This window comes from Condylostylus longicornis, unplaced genomic scaffold (assembly GCF_029603195.1).
Source record: "Condylostylus longicornis isolate FDR11 unplaced genomic scaffold, ASM2960319v2 ptg000004l, whole genome shotgun sequence".
In the NCBI taxonomy this organism is placed as follows: Eukaryota; Metazoa; Arthropoda; class Insecta; order Diptera; family Dolichopodidae; genus Condylostylus; species Condylostylus longicornis.
In genome coordinates, this window is record NW_026577973.1 from 18706931 (window position 1) to 18729075 (window position 22145).

Consider the following 22145-nt stretch of genomic DNA (forward strand, 5'->3'; position numbering starts at 1 on the left):
AATAACGTAAAAATTTTTCGAATCATAAAAACCGAAAAATAAATTCGATCAAAAAAATTTTTGAAAAAGTTTTTCACTGCACTTTTAGAATAAAAGAAAAAACTTAAAAGTTAAAGAAGTCGAGTCTGTCAGTCGGATCTACGGTCGGAAAGAATGTAAAACTTTTAAAAAGAGTTTTATTAGAAGATCCTTTTTCATTTATTAAATGAAAAAGATCTTCAAATAAAAATATTAGTATCCAGGAACTGCACTAATTTTCTATTACTATAATATAATAGAATATTAAAAATAATAATATTTTACCCACTTCCTATTCGAAAAAAAATATACTCGTTTGGGGTACACTTTTGATCGAAAATCCCGTTTGAAAACGGGAAGTTCTCAAGAAATCTTTTAAATCTCAAGAAATATTTTAAATCTCAAGAAATATTTTTTAGTTTACTTTAGAATAGTTTATCTAGTCTTATCAATATCTAGTTTACTTTAGAATTTATCAATCTCACATTTTGTTATGTAAATTGTATATCTGAGGATTTTCTAGTTTTGATTTATCGGACATGCTTTATATCGTTATGATCTACATAAATTCGAACTAACTTTTCAAAAATATTTTGTCTTAAGAACGTTGGCTGAACTCTTAATTCAAGATATGGGAAAATGAGCAAAATAAATATATACGTACGGGTTAAATTCATATTTGCACAAATACTAGGTGACGTGTTGTCACAATACAAATTATTAAATGGCTGTTTTATTTTATTTTTATAATACAAGTTATTAATCTCTTAATTTTGTTAATTTTCCAATTTTTTTCTTTCAACTAAAAGTTTAGTATTATGATTAGTACCTTTTTGTACAAAATGGTTATCTTTTTCAAATACAATAAAATAGAATAATAATCAAACTATTTAATTGACTAATTAAATAGTTTTACTTATACCCATAATCAATAATTATGGTTAAAGTAGTGAATTATGGATATGCATGTACATCCTATATTTTATTGACGTTCTATTATGTTAATTTTTGTAGTTCTATTTTTTATTGTGAAAACAGTGTCAGGTGTGGTTTGTCTGAGCAGGGATGAGTGCCTATTTACTGAGAGACTTAATTTTTTCTGACAATCGTATACCGTGGCCATTTAGATGTGCTACTTAATGAAAACTTGGACTAACATATAAAAAGCATCTTTTGCCATTCAAAAAGCAGTTTACAAATAAAAATTTTATGAAAACTGGATTTTCATTCAAACAAAATGCGCCCTGTTTATAATAAATTGAGTTCAAAGTTATGCTATTTTTATGTGGAAAATTATGTAAAATAAATAAAATAAAACGAAATATTGCGGTTTTATATTCAATTGAAAAAGAATAGTCTTTATTTTAGTAAATGTAAGACTGCAAAATTTTGAATTATTCCGGCTTAAATCAAAATAAAATTCTTATCTTTTCATAAAATTGGTATAAATCGAAAAGTTGTTGCAACTGATTTGATATATTGTTACGTGATTTGGGATAAAATATAGAGAAATATTTTGTGCTTCAACTACATGCCTATTTAAAAAATTAACAATTTTGAGATGTTGCGGTATTATGCTCAAGGTGCGATATGTAAGTGCGAAATGTAATGTTAATATAAATGTTTAAAAAAATAAAAATGGTTAAAAAAATTGTGCGTTGGCCGGGAATCGAACCCGGATCAACTGCTTGGAAGGCAACTATGCTAACCATTACACCACCAACGCCTTAAATTCATTTATGCTATTTTAATATTTCAATTTTCAATTAGCCCAATTCATTTTCAACAGATTTTCTTTTTGTTTTTTATATGTATTTATAATTAATAAAACTATAAAATAATGTAAAAAACAAAATATAAATAACGTTCCCTCGTTAATTTTAACTAAATAGAAATTTCTACTTTTAACAAAAAAATTAATTGGGATAAAAATACACAATTACTTTTTCCATTTTCTTAAGCAACGACAACATTAAGTCTTAAAAAGCTTTTATTTATAACAATTAACATTTAATAATATTAATAATCACATTTAATTTAATAGAAGTATAATTTTGAAGTTAAATAAATTGTTCTGACGAAGTTTTTTGATTGTTATTAATTACGTATTTTTGGAATTATTTCAGACTCGTTATTTGACTAAATTATTGTACATAAATGCAGTTGTAGCTTTTAATGTTTTGTTTAATATTATTGATTTCGATTGATACTATGTATTTTGTATTATAGTAGTTAAAAGATAAGTATGTATTAAATTAGGAATTTCAGTAAATAAAATTACTAGTGTTGGCATAGTAAACAGTTAAAGATTTATAGACTTCTTTAAATTACTATTTACCTTAACTACAAAGTTATTAAAAATATAAAGTAAAAAGTTTTTACTTTTTTTAAAAAACTATTTTAAATTATTTTTATTGCATAAAAATTTTTTTTGATTTTGAATCTTATTTATATATATCTATTTACTTCAATAAAACTCATTTATTTTGTTTTAATAACTCTTCCAACTTTTTCATAACCAAATTCATGTTAGCTTTTTGATTTGTGACCTTTGAAATATGACCAGCGATTGCAAAAATAGCTTTTGCTTTTCCATTTTTAAATTGTTCTACAGCTTTTTTGTTGGCACCAATTGCGTCTACACATATTTTTTCAATTTCTTTTGCATCCGAAATTTGTTGCAAGTCTTTGTTCTTAATTATCTAAAATTAACATTTTATTTAATATAAATAATTAACAAAATTAATTGACTATTTCGTTACATTCATAACATCTTGATTCGGATCTTCATTTAAATCGTCTAAAATAATTTTCACAGTTGTGAGATTTATAAAACCATTGTGCAGCAATGCCAAGATATTTGATAACTGACCTACTTTTATTTTACATATTTCAATGTTAATGTTAATTTTGTTGCATGCTGCCATTAACTCGTTTATCAAAAAATTTGCAATGATTTTTGGAGGTACACTTTTTTGCATTTTTATAATATCATTAAAGTAATTTAAAAGGAAAGGCTCATTCTAAAAACAAATAATTGTTTATAGTTATTGCAAAACTGAATTGATTAAATAACTTACTACCAAAATTATTGCTATTTCTTTCGATAAACCTATTTCGTTAACTAATATTTCCCTCGTTTTGCTTGGTAATTCAGGAATAGTTGTTTTCAATTTATTGTATTTCAATATACCTCTATCAATATCATCTTCCTCCATATCGATATGTAATGGTGGCAAATTTGGTTCAGGCATGAATCTATAATCTTGTTGAACTTCTTTATCACGCATCGTTATCGTTTTTCTTGTCAAAGCATTCCAAGACCTTGTTTCATTAATTATTTCACCACCATTTGTCTTAACACATTTCTGTCTTTCGATTTCATATGCAATAGCTTGTGCTACATTTCGTACGGAGCCTATATTTTTTATCTCTGTACGAACACCAAGCGGCTCACCTGCTCGATGTATAGAAATGTTTGCATCAACACGCAGTGCGCCCTCTATAAAAATATTTTGAAATATTATTTTAATAAATTCAAAATAAGTTACAATAAATTCAATTAATTCATTTATGAGTTTGTATGAACATTTGTTTTAGTACTTTTGTAATTAAAACTGTTTCATTTAAAAAACATACATACATGCATTAAACCTACATGCTTTAATCATTTAAAATAACAGAATTGCAGTTGTCATCTTGAATAAAATGTATGTGCTATTAACATGTTTTTTTCGAGTATATGCTGTTAAATCCTTATTATTATGTTGCAATACAACAAGGCAAGTATATAAAATTTAAATTTGACATTTTAAATAATATATCTCAATAGCCGTGATCGTCTAGTGGTTAGGACCCTACGTTGTGGCCGTAGTAACCCAGGTTCGAATCCTGGTCACGGCAATGTGAAAACATTGTCACGGAGAGAGAATTTTTTTTTAAATTATTACAAAAACAAATAATTCATACACCGTTAGTTCAAAAACGTAATAAATACAACACTGTTACACAATACAGTGCTGTATTGTATATTTAAATTCTTGCAATTTTATAATCAGAAATTATTATCTATCAAACAATATTATAAAAAACATAAAAGAATACTTTCAAACAATAATGTAACATATCTAAGGTTTTCTGTCAGAACACACTATATCTACATTTTTGACAAAATAAAATATTATGAATGCAGTATTACTTAAAATTTTAAGCGCTTTCTAATGCAAGAAGAAAAATTTTTCCAGTAGTTTAAAAAAATCCTTGAAGAACGTTATAACTAACAAATTTTTTCAAAAATTTTTTTGACAGAATTAGATATCAACAGTTATTTTCTCGGGGTTATAAAATTTTCTAAGGCATTGAAGTACAGATACTTCACGTTATTCTAAGTTTTTTACTGTTTTATTTCAAGTTGAAAATAAAATTTCTGCACATATTCTACACTTTATATTTACATGTTCATGTTGGTTATTTCCCTATAAGTGAAACACATATTTAAAAACTAGATGAGTGGACATATTCAGTTCTGATTGAACACTGATCGCAAGTAAAAAAAATATATTATCTTATTTGGTATAGAAAAGTATATTACAATTTTAATACTATGCAATATTTAGTAGCAATATTTTAAAATACTAATAGTTTTTAGTCACATTTTGAATGCTCATATAATATTTTATATTTTCTCAAGTTCTATAAATTTGTAGTGAACTTGGGATTGTTAAAGAGAAATTAAATAACTTTTTGTCAAACGAAATACTGCAGTGTTAATGATCTAAGAAAAAGATAAAATACTAAAAACTGGTAAATTCAACAATTTCTAAAAAAAAGGAATTTCCATTTGAGAAATAACATTCCGATATTTTGAAAATCAGTAAACAGTAAGATATGTAATTTTAACATACATTCCAATTTTGTATCTCTGCCAAATATCATTCTGTTGTATATGTATGTATATACAACATTCTGATATCGCAGTGTTTAACTAAAAATGCATGGAATTAAAATTAAAAAAAAATGGCCTCCCCGGCGGGGAATCGAACCCCGGTCTCCCGCGTGACAGGCGGGGATACTGACCACTATACTACCGAGGACATATAAATATTTTTAATCCAAATTATTTAAGAATTGTTGCATATTTTTGCAACATTACATTTTATTCCTACAGGCTACAATACCATACCTTCCATTCGACAATTACAACTGCCAAGCCTTTTTAAAGTAATTATTAGCTCTTTAACTAATGAAGCAGCTTCCTCACCATCTGATAAATCTGGCTCGAAAACCAATTCCATTAACGGGATACCTGCTCTATTCAAGTCAACTAAACTCCTAATGAAATGCAAATAAGTACGTACCGCAAAATGTACATTTTTGGCTCATTAAGATAGGTACCTCTTGGCTTCGGTATCATGCAACGACTTTCCACTGTCTTGTTCCAATTGTAATTGAAACAGGCGAACAGTTTTTTCATAAGGTTTTTTTACTACACCCGGTACATAAACTGGAAATGTGATTTTTCCGTGATTGGCTATTGCTTTCCTTTGCTGAGTTATTTGATATCCGGCCTAAAAATATCAAAAATATTTTGTATTCCACTTTCACAGATACTATGAATATATTACAGGCAAGTCGGCATAAAAATAATGTTTCCTATCAAACATTGATATATTATTTATTTTACAGTTTAATGCAATCGCTGTCCTTAAAGCAGATTCCACGCAATATTTGTTCAACACCTAATATAACAATTTTTCATATTAGCAAAAATTAGAGATGCAGATACATACATAATTAAATATACAAAAAAATAGAATTTTTCTTACCGGTAATGTTCCTGGAATTGCCGAATCAAAAAGCGAGACATTTTGATTGACCGATGCTGCAAACTTGTTTTCACTACCAGAAAACAGTTTTGTATTTGATGATATTTGGGCATGTACCTCTAACCCAACAACGCTTATCCAGTCATCTTTTCTAATATTAAAAATATTAATTTTTTAAATTCTTTTCTTGCTAATTTTTATTTAACAAACTTTTTGTTTTTGGATACCGATGTAAGTCTTCGTATTGTATTCATTTGCGCTTTATTTACTTGAAAATATGACTTAATGCATTGATTTAACATTTTTTTTTCTAAACTACACAAATATCAATACGAATTTCATGAAAATTAAGTAAGAATCTTCAGTAAAATGTTTACCTAAAACAATTAATAAATACAAAATGAATTAAACTAAAATTTTGCATTTGCAACACTTTTCAAAAACTTTAAAGTCCATTCGACAATTCATCACCTTGTTTTCTATATCAACTTGGTTATAAAATTTTTTTAAATGTTTATTTTTTAATATTTTTGACAGCTTTATTTTGAAATAACCAATCGATAATCTTTCATTCTTTTAATTTAAAGCAGGGTTGCGATATGTAAGGGTTTTTACCTTATTCCTGATATTATTGGAATTTGAACGAAAAACAATTGAAAAAGGATTTTAACAAACAGTTAATTGAATTAAGTTCACCGTTTACACAACTAAAATCGACCAGATACCGAACTTTTAGACATTAAAAACTACAAAACAAAATTTTGAGGACTCCACATGATCTATTTTATTTGCAAATGTTAATGACATTTCTCTAACGTAATAACATTTTGTATGGAAATAATTTTAATTGCCAATTTTACTACGTTAAATCATGGTTTTTAATTTTATGATTTTTCACATGCCGTTTTATTTTCACTACCGGATTTTATTGATTGTTTTTGACGTTTCGAAAATGTGAGAAAATTTGGAAATTGTTTGCATGAAAATCTAGAAAACATTGTATTTTGCGGGAATTTCAGAAATCTAAATATCGCAACAGCGCTTACAAGTTACAATTACAATTTATAAATAAAACATTTAAGCCATCGACTGTCGTATGGATTACAATACGGTCTTTTTGTGTTGAAAAACTATATTTGTAACATGAATTTTTCGCCAATGGTTGACGTATATTTTATTCCCAGAGCATGTTGGCCTATTAGGTCAAGACTGGCACTTGGCAGCACGAAAAATATTTCCAGGCTACAACCGTTTTGAGAAACTAAAGTCAGCATTTTAAAAGTGAAATATTTGGAGTATAAACAGGAAATGATGAATTAAACACTGCAGATTTTACGTATGTAATATGTACATAGGAACAAAGCATTACTCAAATTATAAAGGCTTTAAAAAGAATACCTCAAATGGACTGGTATCCAAATAGCGTTGTTTTATTGAAAAACTGAATTCAAAATACCAATACCTAAAATAAGAAAACAAGAAATAATGATTTATTTAAATATTGTACATTTAGTTCTATGGATCAAATTTTTTTTGCCAACCGCATTACGCACACCACCGTCAGTTTCTTGACAACTATATAATAAATTATGATTTGCTAGATAGTTTTGGCGTTGGAAAATGTGACGTCACCTCATTAAATATTTTTTTTTACGAACACATATTTGCTTTTACGTTTCTATAAAAATACATCTATGTATTCAAATTTCTTATTCTAAAACAGTCTACATTTCAAGAATAGCAATTTCAAATTTTTTGTTATTTCATATTAATATCAATTATTTTTATTTATTTCATTAAATATACGATACACATACATTCTAATTGCTGTTGAGATATCAAACTGAAAATGTCTGAAAAATTTAATAATTTAAACTTCAAAATTTAATAATTTTATAAAATAAAAATCAGCTGATTACTGTTCCAAACTTCCAAAGAAAATTTCTCCATTCTTCAAAACTTTAAATTTAACAAACCTCCAATTATAATCAAATACATTTTTTCAAAAAATATATGTTCATGTGAAAAATTTATTGCTTTAAAATAAATTTAAGCGTTTTAAAAAACAAATTAATTTTTATTAAATAATTTCGTTTTAAGATCAAAAAAAAATTTTAGCAGAACCTGCATTCAAGCCTGGAAAATTATTTATAACTATTAATATACGGATATTCTATATTATTAATTATTTGTAGTTAAAATGCTCATCGCAAATAAAAGTGTGGCGCTGAATACCGGAATTTTTGGCAGTTTTACAAGCTATCTCCCTCTGTAAATTGTCGCCATTTAAAATTGAGTGTTTCACCGCGCTCCAAATAAACAAAAAATACTTTGAATTTACAAGAAATTTTTCATTAAATTTACCAAAAGTGATTAATTAAAGTATTATATTAACTTAGGAAATAAAATATTTTAAATTAGTTACATGTGTTAAATAGAAATTTAATATTTCCAGCCACGTCATGTTGGCAAGAAATTAAATGTAGAGACGCCTTTGTGCCCCTTTTCTCTTTGCACCTTTGGGCAAAAAAAAAAAAAAGAAAAAAAAGAAAAAAAGTTGGAAAAAGACGGAAATATCAAAAATATGCATAGTGCTTGTTCATCAGATGAAAAAGCGTTTGTTTGAGTATGATTTTCCGTCTGTTTCTTTTTCTTGCAACAAAAAAAAAAGTTTAAGCTAGAATTGCAATAGTTTTATTTTAATGAAATTTTGTAGAATTGAGCAATTGTTATATGTATTATTTTTAATTTTCATTTAAGCGAATGGAATAAAAAAAAAGTATTTTATGATAAAGCTAAAGACGGAAAAATTAGATAAAAAAAAATTTCTTTTTGAGAAAGTTTTTAATGAAGTAATCGGCAAAGTAGCAAAAATGCAAGTAATAAAAAGTCAAGACTGAATATGTATAAAAAAAAAATTACATACTGCCTTCAAATGAATAGTGTGATAATTACGTAGGGGTTAGCTATTTTAAATAAATTTGTGATACTTATTCGTTTTTTTAATCTTTAAATATATTTAACGTGTTTAAAAATTAAAATAAAATTTTCTAAATGCTCTTACTAACTATATTTCTATTTGATACATATTGTACAAACGTGAATACAAATATTGTATAATTGTACGTTGTGTAAAAGCGTTGCTTTCTAAAAAAAAAAAAAGAAAAATGATTCCCAATTTTTATTACTAAAAAAAAATTATGTTTCAGATCGGTTTGCGAGAGGTTTTTAAAATAATTATAGATTTTGCAATTTGTTATGTTGGTAATCTGATTAAAAAAACAATTTTTTAATTTTAATTAAAAAGTTAATGTCTGAATTTACTTAAATATCATTGTAAGTTTGTTTTGCACAAAAACTTTTATCCAACTGTATTTGGTAATTAATTATGATTAATTAATATTTTATGCATATACAATGTGACAAATAGTTTTTCTTGTATTAATGTTACTTATTAATTTCATTCTAGAAAAAAATATGTGACTCGTTTCAACAATCGGAAAATTAAACTTAAAAATAATATAAAACATATATTAATACTCTAAATGAATATTTTGGTGCAAATGTTCACTAGTACTAACTATAATAATATAATTTCCTATTATCAACTTTTGTATATTAAAAAGAAAACAGGTTTTTGTAGTACTCCAGCGTTAATTTTTTAGTTTTGAGTTTTATATAAAAGTCAGAAAATTAAGGCTTTTAGTAGATAATTTTTTAACATGTAAAATTAAGTATTTCTAAATCGAAATAAATTTCTTAAAAATTTTAATAAAAAAGTCTTATTTTACTGAATCCTTCTTGTATTTTACCTATTTTCATTTTATATTAATGATTTTTTTTTCTTTGCAGTGATTTGGTGCTCTACAGAAGAAGAATCGTCCAATAATTAATAGATATCCAAATTAATTACCCTTCTTATACGTTACAAATATATACATATAGTTATCTATACATATATATCCAATATAATATATTTATATATATATATATATATTAATATATTTATATGTATATATATATATTTAAATTTATTATAAATATAAAACAAAGATTGTGTGTTGGAAATTTGTGCTGTGCTGTATTTTGAGAAGACAGAAGAAGAAATAATTCTTTCAAAATTGCAACAAAGGGGCGATAGTCAAGCAAGATATTTTTCTTTAGTTCGGTTTTTTTTATTTGTGAGTATTCTGTATTTAGGTAAGGCCATATGGTCTTTTTGTCATAAAGTTTATGGATTTTGTTGTTTATTTTTGAAATTCAAAACAACAAAAAATTAAAACAAAATAATACAAAAGTACTAAACAAAACAAGTGAATTATAGGAATAATAAATAAGGAGCAAATTTTTTTACAAATTACAAAAAAAAAAAATAAAAACAAAACGGAAAAGAAAATATCACAAGATCGTCATAAACATAATATATTTTTGTACGTTGTTGGTTTATGTTTAATAACATTTAAAATTATATAATATCTACTTACATTTAATAAAAAAAGAAAAAGAAACAAAACGATTCACGAAATTTATAATTTAAAAAAGAGACAAACAAAAATGGATGAGACACAACCGAAAACACTTTACGTTGGTAATTTAGACCATTCAGTTTCAGAAGATTTACTAATTGCACTATTTAGCCAAATGGGCACTGTTAAAAGCTGTAAAATAATAAGAGAGCCTGGTAATGACCCATATGCGTTTATTGAATATATAACTCATCAATCTGCTGCCACTGCACTGATAGCAATGAATAAACGACTCTTCCTTGAAAAAGAAATTAAGGTAAATTTTTATTCAATAGTAAACTGTTTAACTACTTTATAAAAAAACTATTATTTGAAATTTCCAGCTTACTTATTTTTGAACATTAAATATTAAGTAGCTATATAAGTTAGAAAGATAGGAACAACAATATGCTTTGAAATAAAAAAAATGCTTTTAATATTAATTCATACTTATTTACTTGTACATACATATTAGGTTTTAATTTTGCTCTATTTTTTTTTGTATTCATACACAGATTAAATGTTACGACTTTTCATTTTTTTTATTTATGCTTATTTGTTCTAATTTTTAAGGTTAATTGGGCAACAAGTCCAGGCAATCAGCCAAAGACAGATACTAGTGCTCATCATCATATATTTGTTGGTGATTTAAGTCCGGAAATAGAAACAGAACAACTAAGAGAAGCTTTTGCTCCTTTTGGTGAAATATCAAATTGCAGGATTGTTAGAGATTCACAAACAATGAAATCAAAAGGTTATGCGTTTGTGTCATTTGTTAAAAAAGCTGAAGCTGAAAATGCCATACAAGCAATGAATGGTCAATGGTTAGGATCACGTTCAATTCGAACGAATTGGTCAACTAGAAAACCACCTCTAACTCGTGAATATAGTAAAAGTGGTGGTGGCAGTAATATTGGAAATAGCGGTATGGGTGGGGGTGGTAGCATTAAAATGAATCGAGCAACGTATGAAGATGTTTACAATCAAAGTAGCCCCACAAATACAACAGTTTATTGTGGTGGTTTTCCAGCAAATGTGATTAGTGATGAATTAATGCAAAAACACTTTTTGCAATTTGGTCCAATCCAAGATATTAGAGTTTTCAAAGATAAAGGTTTCGCCTTTATAAAATTTTTAACTAAAGAACCAGCTGCACATGCAATAGAACAAACACATAATACAGAAATCAATGGTATTCCAGTTAAATGTTTTTGGGGGAAAGAAAATAACGGTGACAATTCTATGAATAATCAAGCCGTCGTTGGTGTTAATTTAGCTGGCGTAGCTGGTGGTGTTGGTTTAGGACATGGTGGTGTTCCTACGCCTCAATCGATAGCTGTGACAGGTATTTATATTTTATTTAACATTTTGTCCTTGTAAAATTTTTTTAGTGATTATGAATACTTTAACAAAAAGGTAATTTGGCAGGAGGACAAGTAATATCACCACAAGGTGCAGCTCAATATCCATATGCTGCTTCTGCAGCAGCGTATCAACAAATGGCCTATTGGTATGCTCCAGCGGTTAGTATTTTAACAATTTTTGCATTATTTAAAATTTAACAATATTATTTAAATTTTAGGGCTATCCTGCAGCCCAAATGCAAACTCAGTATATGCAACAAGGTTATTATCCATATGCTGCCTACACTAGCGCGCAACAAGGAGCAGGAGGTATACAATTTTTTTTTGCTAAAATTTTTGAGAAATTCTATACTTTCAAAACATTAAAACTTTCGCAATTTTCATTCATATTTTCGTCACGTTTTTCATCAACACAATATATGCACGAATAGATTAAAAGTTTCAATTAAATATAACTTAAAAAAAACAGAAAACATTTTGTAGTAACTCATTTTACGTTTATTAGTTTAAATTAAATTAAACTAAGTAACGCAGATTTACAAAAAAAAAAAACAATCAAAAATTTTCAGTTGCTAGGAATCGAAACTGGAAATTGTCTTGGCACAAATAATTTGGGATTTTAAATTTATTAATTTAAATAGATAAAAAATTTTTGTACCATAAAATTATTTAAATTTTTCCGGATGCATAAACGTTAATTAAATTGAGAAACTTTTTCAAATACTATTCAAAAATTTTAATGTGAATTTCACTTCAATTTTTTAATAAAATTTTGTGTTCATGATTTACAATTAATTTACATTACGTACATATACGTAAAGAATAGTTTATAGTAAAGAAAGTTTACAAAGACCTTCGGGGCTCTTACTTGCTCAATAACTTTTCAAAATGATGATAATTAAGTAAAAAATAACTACTTTAGATATATTTTTCTAGACCGAATTAATTAAGTATAAAAATTGTTTATCACAGTGCTCTCGTGGATCATTGGATGAAGCAATACATACATACATATACACTTTTTTTTAATTGATATTTTATTTTTTTATAAAATTATTTTATAGCTAAGTCTGTTCTAAACAATTGGCCTGAACACATTAAGTGTCCACTTTTCTTTAGACTTCAAACAAATTTCTTACTTTCTTATGATTATAATGTGCTTATAATATGCATTTAAAATATTTGAATTTTTATGTTCTGTATTCTTATTATTTTTCTTTTATTTCACTATTTTCGCACAAAATATCTGCCAAACATTTTTTCGTTTTCTTTTTTTTTTTCATTCTTGTTTTTCAACCACATAGTGATGAATTCGAAATTCATTCCAGCTGGTTATCGTATGGTCCAGCCAAATGTAGCATGGGGTGTTCCTGGAGCAGCTGTACCAACCGCTGCAACGAACGGTGTTACACAGCCTCAGATGATGTATAGTGCTGCAATGCCACAATATCAAACGCAATAATGAGGTTGACGTTAAAAATAAATAAAATAAACATTGAAAGCACTAAATTATTATTAAAAATTTGATTTAAAAAAAAATTTTCAGAAAAAAATATAAAAAAAAAAAGAAATGAGAAGAAATGCTATATAGAGAGAAGAAGATCAACACATCAATTGTTGTTAATTTTTTAATTTATATAAAAAAAAAGATATAATTTAAATTAATTTGAAATACATAAAAAAATGAAAATTTAAAAAATCGAATAGAAAAAAAAAATAAAGGAAAAAATGTTGTAAAATCCAACAGAAATATTTTGAAACGAAAGATTTTCATAGAAAATTTTTTATCCTTAACAAATGATTTTTTTCTGTATGACAAAACAATATTGTAACAAATATTGAAATAAAAGACTTCTTCAAAAAAAAAAAAAAAAAAAAACTAAAAGAAAAGAAAAAAATTAATAAAAACAAAAATAGAAATAATAAATTGTAATTAATTTAAAAAATCTATTATAAAAAAATAAAAAAAAATTTGAAGAATGCCAGAAGGATTAAAAGAAAATATATTGCATTTTTCTTGTACAAAATTCTTACCCACATTTAGCCCGTGACCACTTAACCCAGGACTTTAAAATTGGAAGTGTGCAACTTAAAAATTGTAAATTTTTTATAATTTAATTGTTTTCTCTGTAAAATGGAATAACAATTTAGTCTCGCTTAAAAATATTTTGAAAAATTTTTTAGGATAATTGATAAAAAAATAATATGAGGAATAAGAAACATTATGAAAGTGTTATTTTACGTTGTATACTTTTGCCTTATATGAATTATACCAAAGTAACTTCAAGGCAATGTATTGAATATTGAAATAACTTCTTGATGATTAGTTTTTTCGAGTCACATATATCAAACAACTCATAACTAGGAAATGTTTTTAAATATGTACAGTATGTATGTTAGGAAATGTAATCAGTTCTGACTTAAGTATCCAAATATAAATTTAGACAGTTTTATAATTATTAGACATTGCCCAATCTGTTAGAAAAGATTGTTTGAAAATGTAAAAGTCCGTTTAAAATCTACCAAAATTTAAGTATCGTAATTGTGTGAAAAATATATATATAATTCAACTTTCATTAGGTTTTTTTGATAAAGGTGTTCATATTTGAATAATAAAAAAAGAATTCTTAAAATAAGTAAATTACGAAATTGTACTACCGAGGCAACTTATAAATCTAAAAACTGCTTCAAATTTTTTTGAAAATTTTTCAAATGATTTATTTTAATTGTTGCTGTTCTATTCATTTTTGCACCAAATGTGTCAAAAGATTCAATGAATTCTTAGTCAATATGGATACATAAGTATGTGCATATATAAACACATACGTCTATCTAGTAACGACTCTAATACGCATAAATGTATGTCCATACATTCAAAATTAAAACATTTTCCCGTTTATAAGACTACTACTGAGAATAGAGTAGTCAAACATATACTCTTATCTAGTGTTAAATTATTAGTAAAAATGAATTTTCAATACGGTATATAGGTAACATATATGTATGTATGAATATACATATACTCATATGTACATAGGTTAATATTTTTTGCGTTTACAGTTACTATATGTACTATATGTATGTACATCCTTCTTACATACATGTGTATGTGTGCAGATCTTCCATAATGCGTTCAATAAATTCAAACCATAAAAATTGCAAAAATAGACATTTTGTAAGTACAGTATGTATGTATAAATATGTATAATGTTATAAAAGATTATTATCTTACATAATTTGTGTATTGTATTTTTAAAGTGTTACTTTTATTTTTTTCCGAAAATAAACTAATGATGTCGCTTTAAAGAGCTTTCAAAACTCTTTCACTTCAATAGAAACAAGATGAGTTAAGTCCTAATATTTTATAAAATACTGAGATATAACTCGTCTCAAAACAAAACACTTCCAAATTTTATTTCATTTGATCGTTATTGGAAATGAGCAAGATCGGTGGCCCGGTTAAACATAAATGTTTATACTTACAAGTTTTGTTGAATGTTGTAAACAAAGAAGTACTCGACATTTCCAAATTTAAAACTTTAACCAAAATTTAGAACAAAGCAGAAAACTTTTTGATAACTGTACTACAAATATTTCAATTAGATAATCATAATTTTGGCATAAAATTAAAAATTTTCGAAATTTTAGGAACGAATATATGTAATTATGTAATACAAAAATTACACTAATTTATTGACCAACAAATTTAATCAATTTATTTATCTAAAAATTAAAAACTGAACTATGTTTGAAAAATTATTACATATTTGTAGTTTAAATGTTTTTAGTGACATCGAAAATTGCAGATAAATGAAAGTGAATTTTAATTTAATGCATGTACATAATATGTAGGTATTTAAAAAATTGTAATAATTGATACAAAAATTCTAAATTGCATTTCTACTACTTCTTCCTGAAATAAGATTATATACGTACATATATACATATATAAATTTATACTCGTATACACATATCATGATATTTCAATGATAAAATGTGAGACTTTTAGACTAACTATGAATGCCTGCTGAATTTTGATTCCTTTATATAGTAGAAAAAAAGTCCGTTATTGTTTGCAATTATGAAAGCCTGCCGGGCCAAATTTAATCTTTTCAGTGGTGACTAAAAACCAAACTCAATCTTTTGATAGACTTTGGCCAAGGAATAGCAATTTTTTTATTATGAAATTTAAAAAAAAAGTATTTCATTTCAAACTGTGTCAATACATACTTTTAAAATGAATTCCGTTAGATCCAGCAGACTTTCATTAGATATGTGAATTTTTTGAAGAACAAAAAAATCCAAATTCAGAAGGCATTCGTATTTTTGATTTTTGAAGGCATTCAAAGTAAAATTTATAGAAAGTGGTTGAACAAATTATTCGCTATATTCGCTATTTCCTAAGGTAAATAAAATTAACTAATAAAAATTAGAATAAATGTGTAATGAATGATATGTAAAGAAAAATGTGTTAATAATGCATGAAACTTGGTTTTGGGAGCACTTTGTAATTGTGTTTTAAGTTTTTAAAATAAAGAACAAACTAATTTTTGAATATTTTTATCAATTCTTTAATGATCAGCTAAATGATTAAAATGTAGTTTCATATATATATATATATATATATATATATATATTTAATTTTTTTTTATGTATATAATTTATTTGACTGGACATTTTTTATTTCTAATTCTAAATTTTTACTTTTAATAATTTATTGTATTTATTTTATTTATATGTATATTATGTGTATAATAATTATTATATTTTTGCAGTAAAAAATTAACTTTAATTTTTGTAATAATTTTTAAATGTGTACATATTTAAATTCTTTCAAATTTAAATTTTTCTTTTATTTCTCCATTTTTGTTAGAATTTAAATATTATAATTTATTCAAGTTTTTTAAAGAAAATTTTATAAAGTTATACCATATAATATGCAGTTAATTTTTATACAATTAAGAAAGTATACAATAACTATTTTTATTCTATTATTATCATGAAAATTATGATATTCTAAGTAAAAGAAAAAAAGGAAATAATTATTATGGTACTAAATGACAAAAAATGCTTAAAATATTTACTATAATATTGTTGTAATGAATTTATTTTCAAATAAAATAAAACATTTTTTTACGAGCGAGTTCTCTAAGTATAATATTGTATAGACTATTATTATTATGTACATTAATTTCTACAATTTCTAAATAATTTAAAATAGTTTAATGGTAAATAAAATTTGTTTCTATTAATCGCAAATATAAATAAAACAGTATTTTTTTTTAAAAATTTATATATTCCATGTCTGTCCCCTTGTATTTCTTTTGATTTTTTAGTTTTTATTTGGTTTACACGGGATTTATTTTTTATCAGTAATAAATTCTATAAAAAAAGTTTACAAAATCTTAAAAATTAAAAATTCAAATTCCTTATATATAATATAAATTTTTATATATCTTTTGTTTTAACAAGACAGCCATAGTCCTAATTGTTATTTAATGTAATTGCATATCTCATTTGTTACAATTCTTTAAATTTGCTTTAAGATTCGTATTAAGTTTTTTCATTTAAAAAAAAAATTATTTTTACAGTCTTTAAACTTGTAGATGATGTAAATTGTGCAAATCATTTACTCGCTTATTTTGCAAAATATAATTTATTGTAAATTTTAAGGTTGTATTGTACATTTGAAATTAATTCACTTCTAATGTGCTTTAACTATGTCAACTCCTCAATCAATTTTAATAGATACATGTTTTATAAATAGTTGTACAAAAAATTAAAACAAAATTAAATATGGTAAATTCTTAAACGTCAAATTTTACAAAATCTGAGTTGTCTGAGTTTACGAATACTCTACTGCGTTTTACTTTCAGTCAAAGTTTAAATTCTTAAACGTTTGAAAAAAGTCAATTAAGCGTCAAAATTGTAGATCTTTTTTTTTACATGCAGACAGTCTGACGTAGTAATTCAGTAAATAAATTTGATGTATTGAGTGACTATCATTACGTTAAAAATAATATAAAAATATTTTTTTTGTTAATTTTTAATATGTAAGTATAAAATTATTTTAAATCTACAAGAAATTTTTTTTTTGTTTGGACGTTTACAGATGAACAAAATTTAAAGTCAATTACAAGTAAAAAGTTTACTACATTTCTGTCCGTAAAAGTTTTATACATCAGACAGTTTGCAAACTGAAAACAAAATTTTGACGTTAAAGAATTTGCGGATACGTTCATTTAGCTTTGAACAACGCTGCAGTATTAAATTAAAGGCAAAATAAATTATATATTTGCACAATTCGAAATCTAAATTACATTGCCTTTAATTTTTAAGATTGTTGGTTTTTGTTTTTTTCGTAACTTTGGCTTTTGTAACTGCTAAAAGAATTAGTGTTTGATATAAGAAAAATATTTTTATTTTTGGTATAAGTTTCATCATTTTAAAATTGAATAAATATTTTAATAATTGATTTATCTAATTAAAAAAAAATCAATTTTTAAATTTTGTAGTACACAAATTTATATCTAACGGATTTCGTTTCGTTTACCACCAGAAACATTTTTTGTTTGTCAATTTCGAGAAACAATTTTAGTTATAATTTTAAATTTTTAGTTAAATAACTAAGAAAAATATTTATATAACGAGGAAAATGTACAATACCTTTAATATTTAATAATCAAAATGAAAATTTACCCGTTTACTGCAAATCATTATTGATACCTTTCAAACATTTTTACATTCATAAGTAGTTTTTAATTGTTTCTTTGATAGAAAAAACGTTGAATTAAATTAATTTTGGAAGTTCTTAAAAATATTTCAATCAATAGAATTTTAATATTAGCCGACTAGCTTTGAAAAATTAATACCTACTTAATTATATTCAAACAATACATTATAGGTATGATATACAAATATTATTGTTCAATTATTACAAAGGTAATTTATTTTAAATTATTATGTTTTAATCCCTGTAAATATTATTATACTATATTTGTGGCCAAAAACAGGGAAGGTTACTAGGGGTAACTTAATCGTTTCGTTTATGCTCTTTTAAGAATTCGTTTTCAATCTTCATATTTTAAATTTTTCTTTTTTTTCATATTATTGCATTACATGTACATATATATAATTTTGATAAAATTAAAACATTGTACTAATAGTGTATTAAAATGATAACAAGTATCTTAATTGAAAAACAATGTTTCATATAATAAAATGAATTTTTTTTGAATAATGTAATCATTAATATCTTTGAGGTTCAGAACAAACAAAATATAAAACAGTGTATAATGTAATAAAAAATGGTGATGTATACAATTCAAATCTTTTCATTAATTTATAACAAAAAAAAAATTAGTCGTGCATCGATTTTTTCATTGTCTATTGATATCCTTTAAATTAAATATCTAGCAGAGTTTTCTGAATAATTATTTCAAAATTTATAAAACATTTTAGAAACTTCTATAACAAACAGTATAATAATTTAAACTCGAACTTTGTTTGAAATATAATCGTACGAATTTGAATGAAGAAACTATCACGAATTTGTTTAATAAGAATAAAAGTTTAATAACTTTATCATAAATCATTAAAAAATTTATACAGTAATATCACCATATTCTTGCGCCCACTTTTCGTATGAATTTAAACTTTGTGGTGCTACAGACCTTCGTATTCTTTTTAAAGAATTGTGAAAATCTTTCTCAGCTATTTTACGCACAGCACTTATATCTACATTTTTAACTTGTTCTACATTCAGTTCACGTATTGGTTCTAAAGCAGCATCTTTAGCTAAAGCAGTTAAATCTGAACCTGAATATCCTTCAGTCAACACAGCCAACCTATGTAGAGCCTGCGTACTTAATGGGCTACCCTGTTTCTCTAATAAACGTTTTAATAATAGTTCTCTTGTTTGTAAATCAGGTAACTGAACGTATACTCTTTTCGAAAAGCGTCTTAGAGCTGCTTCGTCTAGTTCTTGTGGTCTGTTTGTTGCCGCAAGGACTACTATTCGATCTCCATCTGCGTTTCCTGGAATACCATCAAACTCAACTAGAAATTCAGTTTTTAAACGTCTTGAAGCTTCATGTTCACCAGTGCTACGTTCTGATAGTAAAGAATCAACTTCATCTATAAATATTATCGATGGTTGAAGCTCACGGGCCACAGCAAACAAAGCACGCACCAATTTTTCACCATCGCCAACATATTTACTGGTAAGTGATGCAGCTGATATATTAAAAAATGTTGCTGAACATTCTGTAGCGACAGCTCTAGCTAATAAGGTTTTTCCATTACCAGGTGGTCCAAAGAGTAATAAACCTTTAGCTGGTGTTCTTAGTCCTAAAATGTATATAATAAGTTTCTATAATTTTATTTTGAAATGCTAAATAATGTAACCCGTAAATAATTCTGGTCTAACAGATGGCAGTATAACCATTTCTTGAAGAGCTTGTTTGGCAATATCTTGTCCAGCAATATCTGACCATTCAACTTTGGCACCTCCTTCAATTATTTCATCCATAATAATTTGAACGAGTTTGGGTTCAACACCTTTTACTGAAATTATGTTACTTGAACTACCTGTTGAAGGTGTACCACCTATCGGTGTTCTAGATCGCGGTGGTGGTGTGTTTCGCCCTGAATTTTTTCTCATTGGAGAGCTATTATTATTGTTTGAATACTAAAATAAATAGAAAAATAACTTTATGTAATTTTATTTAATATCTCAATTTTATTAATTACTCCGAATTGTCTTCGAACTGCTGGCGGAGTAGCAGCAGTTTTCGTCGGTTGTCTTTGCGGAACGACACTATAATTTCCAGAACCTATTGCTGCTGGACCAGTAACAATTGCTTTTGACCCTAAATTCCTTGGTAACGTCGATGATTTGTTAATAACCCCTAAATTACCGGGCCTTTTGTTTGCTACATTTAATTTTCGACCAGAAGCTGGAATAAAATATATTTGATAGCAAACTACATTACCATTTCCATATTAAATATACAATGATTAATTTATTTTATAGAAATACTGATGTACAATTGAATTATACGGTTAGTAAAATTGCTTTTAAAACAAAATTATTTATCTGATTGCATAAAAAAGCTCTAAAGGCAACTTAATAATACGTAATATAATAATTATGATTTTAAAATAAACAAAATGTGAAAACATAAATTATTTTAGTAATAGTTATTTTTCGTTCAGAATACAATTAAATTTAAATAAAAACTGCAATGCCATTAAAACTTCAATATCTATAATGTAAAGAAAGTTAAATATTTTTTGTCATTGCAAATTTTATTTTTTAACAAATGCTTCTACGTGCCTGTTCTTATAAAATACAATTAATTTTTTTATTATTAGTTATGTTGGTTCTTTTGAATTTGTTTATTTTAAGTGATTTGTTATAAAAGTGTAGCAGCACTGGAGTTATTTTACCAATTATGTCTTACCTTCATTTGTAAAAGTTACTTTTCCTTTTGTAACACTATTTTGATTTCTATTTATAATTGTTGTAGATGCAATAGAAGATGTAGGACTTTTTGTAAGATTTAAATTTGTTATTTTTTTTGAAACCGGAGTTGTTGAGCTATTTAAGTACTGAGTTCTATTATTAGAACGAGTTGTATCGCTACTGCCAGCAGTAGAATTCTTATTTGTTGATGTATTGCCTATGTAAGTTGGATTTAAATATGAACCCAAAACTTGAAGAGTTTTTTGTGTGTTAGTTAAAAATGATGTTGATCTTCTTTTATTTTTTTCTTCTAATCTTAATTCTTCTAAATGTAGTTCTTCTTCTCTCAGTGCTGATTGTTGTTTATAATTTATACATATAGATTTATATTCATAGTATTTTAAATGTATAATTTATGAACAACAAAATACGAACAGCATTCAAAAAATGAAAAATAAAATAAAAAAAAAACGAAATAATGGTAAAACAGAAGATTTTTACGCCACAGGAATATTAAAAATATGTTTTAATTTGTAAATTAAAATAGAATGACAGAGAAATAAGCACTAAAAAAATTTAAACTTAAATTAATAAAGTGAAAAACATTTTATTTCAACATTTTTATAAAAAAAGAACTTAATTTTTAATAAGTAATTTCGATTAAAATTTGCTGTATTTTCGAGTTTTGACTATCCCATTTCGCTATTTTTTAAATCTATGTATTAATCTTTAACCTGAGCTCTCTAAATTTTTCAATTACAAAAGTATGGAAACTAATTTACGTGTATGTAAGTGTCACGTAATCATAATAAAAGTTATAAAATGCCTCAGCAGAATTCGATAAAATAAGTGTAGAGTAAAATACTTTAGATGCTTTCGCGAATATCGAGAACTTTTAATTTTAATGAGCGTCGAATATATTAAATTTCCATTTAAGATATTTGACACTCTAGACATGATATTTTTT

General features: G+C 25.4%; 3 protein-coding genes and 3 non-coding genes across 19 annotated transcripts in view; 2 read left to right on the forward strand and 4 right to left on the reverse strand.

The window, feature by feature from the left end:
* Positions 1-1672: 1672 nt before the first annotated feature.
* Trnag-ucc (transfer RNA glycine (anticodon UCC)) lies at positions 1673-1744 on the reverse strand. The gene has a single exon. It is a non-coding gene; the product is annotated as a tRNA-Gly (tRNA).
* Positions 1745-2429: 685 nt separating this feature from the next.
* On the reverse strand, positions 2430-6374 carry LOC129610779 (glutamyl-tRNA(Gln) amidotransferase subunit B, mitochondrial). Of its 4 annotated transcripts, none has more exons than XM_055523512.1 (9): positions 6315-6374; positions 6054-6220; positions 5844-5994; positions 5643-5756; positions 5413-5585; positions 5201-5349; positions 3099-3520; positions 2781-3041; positions 2430-2720 (listed from the first exon to the last, which is right to left on the reverse strand). In XM_055523512.1, the coding sequence occupies exons 2-9, from the start codon at positions 6143-6145 to the stop codon at positions 2496-2498; spliced, it is 1587 nt and encodes a 528-aa protein (XP_055379487.1). In that variant the 5' UTR covers positions 6146-6220; positions 6315-6374; the 3' UTR covers positions 2430-2495. The 4 variants fall into 4 exon arrangements, with proteins under 4 accessions (XP_055379487.1, XP_055379479.1, XP_055379494.1 ...); XM_055523504.1 differs by having other exon boundaries at positions 6277-6348; XM_055523519.1 differs by lacking the exon at positions 6054-6220 and having other exon boundaries at positions 6221-6362.
* On the forward strand, positions 3850-3921 carry Trnah-gug (transfer RNA histidin (anticodon GUG)). Its single transcript has one exon. It is a non-coding gene; the product is annotated as a tRNA-His (tRNA).
* Trnad-guc (transfer RNA aspartic acid (anticodon GUC)) lies at positions 5040-5111 on the reverse strand. Its single transcript has one exon. It is a non-coding gene; the product is annotated as a tRNA-Asp (tRNA).
* A 1727-nt stretch (positions 6375-8101) lies between the features above and the next one.
* LOC129614494 (nucleolysin TIAR) lies at positions 8102-13586 on the forward strand. Of its 10 annotated transcripts, XM_055529190.1 has the most exons (7): positions 8501-8804; positions 9696-10024; positions 10168-10625; positions 10922-11693; positions 11765-11871; positions 11931-12021; positions 13017-13584. In XM_055529190.1, exons 3-7 carry the CDS (start codon positions 10398-10400, stop codon positions 13172-13174), a joined length of 1356 nt encoding a protein of 451 aa, XP_055385165.1. In that variant the 5' UTR covers positions 8501-8804; positions 9696-10024; positions 10168-10397; the 3' UTR covers positions 13175-13584. The 10 variants fall into 10 exon arrangements, with proteins under 10 accessions (XP_055385174.1, XP_055385097.1, XP_055385115.1 ...); XM_055529199.1 differs by lacking the exon at positions 8501-8804 and adding an exon at positions 8102-8212 and having other exon boundaries at positions 9696-10625; XM_055529122.1 differs by lacking the exon at positions 8501-8804 and adding an exon at positions 8124-8225 and having other exon boundaries at positions 9696-10625.
* Positions 13587-16416: 2830 nt separating this feature from the next.
* The window catches only part of LOC129609966 (spastin), a 29988-nt gene continuing 24259 nt past the window's right edge, over positions 16417-22145 (reverse strand). The window contains exons 3-6 of one of the 2 annotated variants that reach the window (XM_055522254.1): positions 21177-21530; positions 20464-20669; positions 20119-20401; positions 16417-20061 (exon numbers count right to left, since the gene is read on the reverse strand). In XM_055522254.1, coding sequence (XP_055378229.1) covers positions 19316-20061; positions 20119-20401; positions 20464-20669; positions 21177-21530 — 1589 coding nt within the window. In that variant the 3' untranslated portion in view covers positions 16417-19315. The remainder of the gene's footprint in view (positions 20062-20118; positions 20402-20463; positions 20670-21176; positions 21531-22145) is intronic. The other variant, XM_055522262.1, reaches the window with a different exon arrangement.

Excerpts from the sequence above, each read along its gene's own strand:
- LOC129610779 (XM_055523512.1), bottom strand. The coding sequence starts at position 6,145 with ATGTTAAATCAATGCATTAAGTCATATTTTCAAGTAAATAAAGCGCAA. Across the intron at positions 5,586-5,642 it reads ATTTTTATGCCGACTTGCCT|GCCGGATATCAAATAACTCA; the intron begins GTAATATATTCA and ends TGATATTTTTAG. Across the intron at positions 2,721-2,780 it reads CGAATCAAGATGTTATGAAT|ATAATTAAGAACAAAGACTT; the intron begins GTAACGAAATAG and ends TGTTAATTTTAG.
- LOC129614494 (XM_055529199.1), top strand. The coding sequence starts at position 10,398 with ATGGATGAGACACAACCGAAAACACTTTACGTTGGTAATTTAGACCAT. Across the intron at positions 11,872-11,930 it reads CCTATTGGTATGCTCCAGCG|GGCTATCCTGCAGCCCAAAT; the intron begins GTTAGTATTTTA and ends TTTAAATTTTAG. Across the intron at positions 12,022-13,016 it reads CGCGCAACAAGGAGCAGGAG|TGATGAATTCGAAATTCATT; the intron begins GTATACAATTTT and ends TCAACCACATAG.